At 51.6% G+C, this 9025-nt stretch overlaps 2 protein-coding genes across 2 annotated transcripts; one reads left to right on the plus strand and one right to left on the minus strand.

Annotated features, from left to right (window-relative positions):
* The first annotated feature begins 867 nt into the window (after nucleotides 1–867).
* On the plus strand, nucleotides 868–3506 carry LOC130374123 (kelch repeat and BTB domain-containing protein 11-like). Its single transcript, XM_056580719.1, has one exon. It carries the CDS (start codon nucleotides 1006–1008, stop codon nucleotides 2257–2259), a length of 1254 nt encoding a protein of 417 aa, XP_056436694.1. The 5' UTR covers nucleotides 868–1005; the 3' UTR covers nucleotides 2260–3506.
* Nucleotides 3507–4551: 1045 nt separating this feature from the next.
* LOC130374125 (C-C chemokine receptor type 6-like) lies at nucleotides 4552–8220 on the minus strand. The gene is made up of 2 exons (XM_056580722.1): nucleotides 8183–8220; nucleotides 4552–5757 (listed from the first exon to the last, which is right to left on the minus strand). Exon 2 carries the CDS (start codon nucleotides 5728–5730, stop codon nucleotides 4552–4554), a length of 1179 nt encoding a protein of 392 aa, XP_056436697.1. The 5' UTR covers nucleotides 5731–5757; nucleotides 8183–8220.
* Between the last annotated feature and the right edge of the window lie 805 nt (nucleotides 8221–9025).

The raw sequence follows: 9025 nt of genomic DNA on the forward strand, positions 1-9025 counted from the left end.
TGTCCATGAGACACCTGGACGCTGTCCGTGGACCTGAATAGAGAGAGCGAGCGAGCGAGCGAGCGAGCGAGCGAGAGAGAGAGAGAGAGAGAGAGAGAGAGAGAGAGAGAGAGAGAGAGAGAGAGAGAGAATACCAGATTGGGTTTGATGTTGCATATTAGACTCTACTCTATGATGATCATTCTAGTCTCTTGTTTTCATTTACATTGTATTATATTGCATTACATTATACTCTCCTTTATTGTATTATGATATATTCTAGTCTACTCTGCTCATTAACATTGTACTGTATTATATATAATTATGATCTATTCTGTTATATATTCTATAAATTATATTCTATTTGGTTCTGCACCATTATATTGTGCGGTACTCAACTCTATTATATATACTCTATCATGCTAAGTTCTAGTCTACTCTATTGTATTATAAACTCTTGTCTATTCAGGCCTGCTTTGATCTGGTTGATCACGTGTCCTCCAGGTGTCACTCTGCTGTAGTAAAACGCTGCGAGCTGCGGGCAGGTGAAGACACCTGCAGGTCTCTGCGTGTCGCACGGTGACGAAATTTAACATCTTCTCCCGCCGTTCCCACGATCATGGCTGACCGAGCACGAGGAGGTGGAGGAGGAGGAGGAAGAGGAAGAGGAAGAGGAAGAGGAAGAGGAAGAGGAAGAGGAAGAGGAGGAGGAGGAGGAGGAGCAGGAGCAGGAGGAGAGAGAGAGAGAGAGAGAGAGAGAGAGAGGAGGAGCAGCAGGAGGAGGGACTGTTCTCCTCCCAGGCTGTTGATACAGCAGTGCAGCGGGCAGGAGGAGCAGGAGGAGCCAGGGGGGCGGGGTTCAGCCCAGACCGACCCGGGAGAGTCTGCGTGTGTAGCGGGAGATGGAACCGCGCGTGGACCGCGTCAGAGCGAACAGAGTCCGGCGGGGAGCGTGAGGCGTTGAAGGGAGGGAGGACCGGGGCGTATCGGTCACACTCTGGGCTCATTCTGCTCCCTGAAGCACGCATGTTGGTGAGCAGCGACCGGGTCCCGGGGGGGACTCTCCCCGCCCCGCAGAACCCCGCAGAACTGGACGAGCTGTCGCCCCTTACGTCGGAGAACTGCTACGAGCGACTGGCTCTGGCCAAGAGGCAGGGCCTGGTGGACCTGAAGGAGCGCTGCTACGCCTTCATGAGCGACCACTTTCTGGCGGTGCTGCGGACCCCCGCGGTGTACGGGCGCCTCACGGCGGGGGAGCGGGAGCACGTGCTGGCGCGGCGCCTGGGCGGCAAGAGGCTGCTGGCCGTGGCGGAGGTCGACGAGGCGCAGGACAGGGTGCTGGGGGGCGGCAGCAGACCCCCCAGCCGGGACAGCAGCCGACCCCAGAGCCCCCTGGACCCCCAGAGCCCCCTGGAGCCCCAGAGCCCCCCGGGGTCGAGCCCGTCCCCGGAGGACCCGCCGCAACACCGACGTCACATTTTCTGCTACGAGGAGCAGACAAAGGAGTGGCGCGCGCTGACCGCGCTGCCGGAGCAGGTGAGCACGCGCGGCGCGGGCATGTGCACGCTCTACAACTACCTGTTCGTGGCGGGGGGGCTGGTCAGGGGGGGCGGCGGCAGCAGGGCGTCGGACCGCGTCTTCTGCTACAACCCGCTGACAGACGCCTGGAGTGAGGCACGCCCCCTGACGCAGGCGCGCGCTCAGCTTAAGCTCGTAGCCGTGGACGGCCACCTGTTCGCGGTGGGCGGAGAGTGCCTGTTCACGGTGGAGCGCTACGATCCGCGCGTGGACCGCTGGACCCCCGTGGCGGCGCTGCCCAGAGGCGCGTTCGCGGTGGCGCACGAGGCGACTGCGTGCGGGGGGGACCTGTTCGTGTCCGGCGGCTCGCTCTTCTACCGCCTGCTGCGCCTCGACGCGCGGCGCGGTGAGTGGGAGGAGTGCGCCTTCAACGACAGCCGGAAGAAGTCAACGGACATGGTGGCGCACGGGAGCTCCATTTACCGCTTCGACGTAAACCGCGCGCACAGCAGCGTGAACGTTTGCAAGTACAACACGGTGGTGAGGGCGTGGCATGACGGCGCGTCCCATGCGCTCGAAGCCGCGCAGCCGTTCCGCTGCGCCGTGCTGGGGGACCGCATCTTCTGCGTCAACAGGTCCCACGTGCTGCAGTTCGAGGTGGGCGGGGGCCGGGAGCGCTTCCTCCCGGAGGTCCTCGAGACCCCGGCCGGAGCCCGCGGGGCGCTGGTCCCCTTCGTCCTCTCTCTCGGCCAATCAGACTGAACCGCCACGCAGCACCGATAGAACCGACTATAAAACACCGTACTCGGTCCAGTAGGACTGATTCAGTGGTCTGAAGGTCTCAATGCTTAATAGGGAACTTTATAACTGTTCCTTGACTTGAGTACGCATGCTCAGTCAATGGGCGAAGGGAATCTTCCACAGTGCCGTGTAGGCACCGTGTAGGCACACAAGGCACTGCTGCACTATGACCCTCCATGACGTCTAGACTGTTTGACTTTATGAATGTTTCTGCTGCTTCGTGTTCTCTGGAGTTGGACTTCTCTGGTGCTGTCCCTGTAACACTAATCCCCCTATCACTAACCCCCTACCCCTATATCAGTTACCCCCCTATCACTCACCTCCCCTATTACTAATCCCCCCCTACCCTTAACCCCCCAATAACTAACCCCCCTAACCTTAACCACAATATCACTAACCCCCCATCATACGTAACACAAACCCCAGCTGTCGTGTTGTCGACTTCGGGTTTTTTGGCGGGATGCTACACGCTAACCACGAGCCAAGCCTGTGCTTGCTAGCTAACATTATCTTAGAAGTGGTAACGGTTTGGTTCCTTTGGTTCGGATCAGCGTGTCCTGATCACCTTCTCTAGTGCATCCTGGGAAATACGCACCGGAAAAGTCCTGCTCCTGTTAATGTGGCCAAACACGAAAAGGGGCGGGTTCTAACACAGCTCCGCCCTCTCTCTCTTCCGAGGTTCCCTATTGGTCGATTATGACCAGAAGCGTTCCTGTTTGTTTGAATGTCTAAACTTCTTATCTTTCTACGACTAACGTGCTAACTCTTCTACTCTTCTTCAGCGAGGCCTTTGAGCGAGGGAATGTCGTTTAGCGTTCGCCAATGTAGCCTGGAAATAAAAAAAACACTTTACTGGAAACATCCGCTGTGTTTACTACTTTGGTGTTTTGTTTGAACCCCAGGCGGTGAGCTACGTTTCCATGGAGACGGACCGCCCGGGGTTTATTTCCATGGAGATGCAGCAGGACTCAGCATGTCTGTTTATGTGTGTAACGTCCTTGGCTGCAGAAACCGGCTGAACAGTGAAAACTCTCCGATCCGGTCGAACCACAGCCTCACCGCAGTCCTAGACCCAGAGAAAGGGCTTCTACATTTTTGTTCTGAGATATGAAGGTCCGTTGGTCTCTGACACGACCAGCTGGGTGAGAGTTAAGGTGGCTGTGTCTCCACGGGACGCGTTCGCGGCCGATAAGGAGACTGCATACTGCGTCTTTAAAGAATTCAAACAACCCTCAGAAAATGTACAAACTAGAAGAAAATCATCAGATGAAGACAGTTTTTAGTGCCTTGTTTTTTGAATATTTTTATCTTTAGTTTTTTTTATATTTGGATTAATTACCAAGTTGATAATTTTTTATGTTCAATTTCGTAAGAAGACCCTAACTACAGAATCTAAGGGTGTAGTTCAGTAACATTGAGGCAACAGAGCCATCTTCTGGTGGTTATAAAAAAAAGCAACATCTATTTGAGAGGTTTATCACACATATTTCACTTTATCACATGAAACTGTCTAGATCTGAATATCATATCAAATTATTTATATATTTTGATTTCATGCCCTGTTGATAAAGGGAAGCGTAGGTCTACATTAAATCACACGCAACGGTTCTAATTTGCTGAGAAATGACACCATTGGCTACTTCTTAAGGGGAGGGGCGGGTCTTCTGGGAGCGGATTGGTTTTGCTGTTGCCATGGATACAGTGAACCTGTCGCCATCGCCAACGGAGGTCTCGCCACCTAGTGGCCACTTAGCCATGGACATTTAGAAAATAATGCGTTAATGTCAACGTTTGAACGTAGGTCACATCAACACACGACATACCAATGAATCTTCCTTAAAGATACAAGAGTTTGATTCTCATTCAACGTTATGTGATAATAATACAACATTATAGTAATGATTACAAGGGCTGGACTGAGTAATGGACCAATGGGGTGGGTTATAAACACACAGCCACTGGTTGGACTGGGGTCTCAGACTGGTTGGACTGGGGTCTCAGACTGGTTGGACTGGGGTCTCAGCCTGGCTGGACTGGGGTCTCAGACTGGTTGGACTGGGGTCTCAGACTGGTTGGACTGGGGTCTCAGACTGGTTGGGGTTGGGTCTCAGCCTGGTTGGACTGGGGTCTCAGACTTGTTGGACTGGGGAGCAGAGACCTCAGGCTGCTGTGTGACTCAGAGTCCTTCCGAGCCAGCTGGTTCGGCCGTCCCGAGGCGCCTTGGGTCGGTTCCGCCGGACCACGGAGCCTCCGTCAGATGTCGAAGGAGGTGCTGGTGACGGAGCGGCGGGAGGAGGCGCAGGAGTCGGAGGTGGCCCTGGAGGCGAGGCCGCGTTGGGCCCTCCGGCCGCGCGGACCCCAGAGCCGCGCCCCCAGCCGCTTCAGGTTGCTCCTGAACTTCACCCCCAGGAAGGCGTAGAGCAGCGGGTTGACGCAGCAGTGGAGGAAGGCCAGGCTCTCCGTCACCGTCAGCACCACCTGCTCCACCTCCGCCTCCCGGCAACTCTGCTCCCGGAACAGGCCCAGCGTCTGGCACAGCAGCGCGGCGTTGTAGGGCAGGTGGCACGCCAGGAACGCCGCCACCACCGCCAGCACCACCCGCACCGCGCGGTGCCGCTGGAAGGTGTGGGCACGCAGCAGCCGCGCCACCACCTGGGCGTAGCAGAACACCATCACCGCCAGCGGCAGGAGGAAGCCCACGGCCATCTGGGCGCCGGGCACCAGGACCCTCATGAGACGGGCCGTCCGGGGGTCCGAGAACCGCAGGGAGCAGACCGGGTCGCCGCCCCCGCCGCCGCCGTCCTCGCCGTCCTCGCCGCCGCCGTCCTCGCCCTCCCCCGTCACCCACGTCATGTGGGAGGGCCGGTAGGCCTGGTGGTAGAGGAGGGTGGGGAGGGAGCAGGCGAGGGCCAGGACCCAGACGGCGCCGCAGACGGCGCGGCTGTAGAGCAGCGAGCGCAGGCGGAGGCGGCGCGGCGCGTGGACGATGGCGAGGTAGCGGTCGGCCGCCACGCAGGCCAGCAGCAGCATGCAGCTGTACAGGTTGACGCTGTAGGCGCCGCGCAGCAGCTTGCAGGCCGCCGTGCCCATGGGCCACGCCCACAGCTCGTTGTAGGTGATGAGGGGCAGCGCCGCCACGAAGAGCAGGTCGGACACGGCCACGTTGAGCAGGTACACGTCGGTCGGGGAGCGCGGCCGGCGGGAGAAGGCGTAGGTGAGGAGGACCAGGCCGTTCCCCGCCAGCCCCAGCGCGCAGATGAGGGGGTGGAGGTACGGTCGCACGGCCGACTCCACCCTGCTGTTGTTGCTCATGGGACACAGCGCTGTGAGGCCGTAGTCGGTCTCGTTGACGTTGAGCTCTCTGCTGTCGTAGTCGTAGTCGTACGGGTCGCTGGCGTTGAGCTCCGTCCCGTTGAGCGTGTTGTCGTCCATCGTGCTGGCTCCTCCTTTACGGAGACACTGGTTAAAGGTTGATTAGATACCATGCTAGTGTTACCTAGTATATAATCGTTCTGGTATCGATACCAGCATCGGAAATTCCTCCGATACGGCCTAAAATACAGTGTTGGGTATCGGCGAGTACGCAAGTCTATGCGCTGATCCGGTACCGACACATGACTCGTTCACTACACAGAGGACCTCACAAACACGACGCTGTTATGCTGCGGTCGTTAACGGACGGAGGTGGAAAGTCGGAATGGGAAACGCGACACGTCCGACCTACGTGCGTTTGAACTGAATTGATATTGTTGTCGTCGTATGAGAACCCTTCAATAAGAACAAGTGCTGTGAGTGGTAACAATCCTAGATGCTGTATCGGAATAAACTCTGTCTCGGACAATACTCAGGTTCAGGAATCGGATTCGGTATCGTGAAGGAAATAATGGTATCGGCACATATCGAAGATCAACTAATGATTCTAGTATTTACTGAGCTACCATCAGGGATACGACTTGGTTTGGTAACTGAAGACAAAGTTAAGTTAGTCACAACTTCATGATTCAATAGAATCACAGACACCATCACAATGTTGATTTCGATCCCCAACTTCTATTTAAAAAATATCTATATATATACACGCGCTACTGCTTCTCTTTTGAACACTGTATACAGTCACGTACTTCTATGTTCCATTCCTCATTCTTTAGTCAAGAGGAACCACCTTGACTTTTTGTTACACCGTACTTCTCGTTAGTGGAAGAGGTACGAATAATTAGCACAATGAAGTGCTGAGCGTTAGCATGTTTGGCTATCAGTCACTTCTGCTGGCTTCGGGGAGGGGGGAGGCTGTGTCACACTAACCCCATTTCACTGACAAGGAGAGAAACCACAGAACCAGCGGGCAGGTTACCAGTCCACAACCACCACCTACTTTACCAAGGCTGGGTGACGGAGAACGCTTTGATGATGCATAACGCAAATGTGGGTAGAAGATCAGCTTCTACCTACATAACAGAATTGATTTTAAAGCACTTCCGCTTGTTTTTAAGTCTTTGAAGGGGGTTGGGCCAAACTACTTGCATGACATGTTTAAGCAATATTCCCAAATAAGGTCCCTTAGATCACAACATAAACAATTACTACTGAAACCGACCGTCAGAACAAAGCAGGGTGAAGCAGCGTTTAGCCACTATGGTGTCCATCTCTGGAACCAGCTTCCAGAGACCATCAAAAACTCCCCCACTGTCACCATTTTTAAAACAACAGTTAAGACCAAACTCTTTTTAGATGTTTTCGGCAGTTAATGCACATTGTTTTTGTCTATCTTTTCCATTTTCTCTTTTAAATTCACTCTTTGCTGTTGGTACTCCATGTATATTTTACATTTTACTATGGCTAAAATTGTGTATGGTTCCAAATTTGTAACTTTATTTTATTTATTCATTCATTTTCTTTTTAATTTTTCTTTTGTGTGAAGCACATTGAATTGCCACGTGTATGAAATGTGCTATACAAATAAATATGCCTTGCCTTGCCTTCTACCAAGTTAGAGAATCTATGATTCATTATTTAATGATTCAACCAACAACATTGTGTTCTTTCTCTCAGATGTTTCTCTCCGCCCGGACCAACAATATCTCTGACTGAACACTTGTACAAAGATCCCTGGTCCCATAACGACGCACAGAGAGCATTGATAAGATCAAAATATACTAGATTAAGAATTGTATCTACTATATCATCAACTATCAGTTATTTATAGTACTTGTTTATTTAACAGTACTTGAGATATCGAAATATATAGTAGTTAGTTGATAATATCTATAAAAGTTATTTATATGGAAGTTAGTTGATACATATCTATAAGTGATTACTTTTTTTATGTAGATCTATAACTTTGATTAATATGTTAGTTATTTGATAATATTTATAACTGATATATATATAACAGTAGTTGATTCTAACTTATATAACTTATGATAGTCTGAATTTATTTAATTTGATGTCTTTGGCTCATTGCTAAAGGAATCAGAATGTGGAAGTATTTGGTAAATGTCCCCGTGTCCAATTCCTTAAATATGAAAATCCCCAAACTGTCTGGTATTATGTGAACTCTCTTGTTTGTACAAAATCTTCATGTATCTGTATGCTGATCTCTTAGCCACTTCTCAGTTGGAAAATAGGTTTTTAAATCTCAATGAGACTTTAACTTTGTTAATAAAGGTTTAATAAAGAAAATCGTTATCTATCTTTAACTTATTTATATGTAACACTTACTTGATAATATCTAGAAGTTAATTATATAAGTTAGTTGAGATATATATGTATATTCTATATATATATAAAGATACACACACTCACACACAGGTCATTTATATACAGCAGTAGTTGATATATCTTTCATCTATAAGTTATTAATATATAACAATAGTTATGAACTCACCGGATGATTTCAGGGCAGCAGATCTTTCTGCATCAAATCGACGGACTAAGCAGTAAGCGTGTGTGCGTGTGTTGTGTGTGTTTATGTGTACGTGTATGTGTGTGCGTGTAAAAGATGTTAACGTGACGCACCTCCCATTCCACCCTCAAGCACTGACACACATAGAGGGTGAGATAGATATATATAATTAATTCATCAGTACGGATGTGTGTGTAACTTAGGATCAATAAATGTGCGTAAACATAAGTGTGTACCACAGCAGTAAAACAAAGAGGATAAAATATAAGATAATAGTTTTATTTATATGCTTTTACTTATTAATATGGAGAGTGAGCGCAAGAGAGAGGAGTGGGCGAGAGAGAGGGAGAGAGAGAGGAGGGCGAAGAGCGAGAGCGAGAGAGAGGGAGCGAGAGAGATAGAGGGCGAGAGAGAGAGAGAGGGAGAGGGAGAGGGCGAGAGCGCGGAGAGAGCGAGAGCGAGAGAGAGAGAGGGAGGGAGATGGCGGAGCGGAGAGAGAGGAGGGAGAGAAGAGGGGAGAGCGAGAGAGAGAGGAGAGGAGAGAGGGCGAGAGCGAGAGCGGAGAGAGGAGCGGAGAGCGTGAGAGGAGAGCGAGAAGTGAGGAGAGCGGGGGCGAGGAGAGAGAGGGAGAGGGAGGGCGGAGAGAGGAGAGCGGAGACGAGAGGGAGAGGAGAGAGGGAGAGCGAGAGAGAGAGGAGAGAGAGGAGGGAGAGAGGGAGGGAGAGAGAGAGGCGAGGGGGAGAGAGAGAGAGAGGAGAGAGGGGAGAGGGAAGAGGGGAGAGAGAGAGAGGAGAGGAGAGAGAGGAGAGGAGGAGAGAGAGAGAG

Source organism: Gadus chalcogrammus, chromosome 21 (genome assembly GCF_026213295.1).
Source record: "Gadus chalcogrammus isolate NIFS_2021 chromosome 21, NIFS_Gcha_1.0, whole genome shotgun sequence".
NCBI classification, from domain to species: domain Eukaryota; kingdom Metazoa; phylum Chordata; class Actinopteri; order Gadiformes; family Gadidae; genus Gadus; species Gadus chalcogrammus.

Excerpts from the sequence above, each read along its gene's own strand:
- LOC130374125 (XM_056580722.1), bottom strand. The coding sequence starts at position 5,730 with ATGGACGACAACACGCTCAACGGGACGGAGCTCAACGCCAGCGACCCG.
- LOC130374123 (XM_056580719.1), top strand. The coding sequence starts at position 1,006 with ATGTTGGTGAGCAGCGACCGGGTCCCGGGGGGGACTCTCCCCGCCCCG.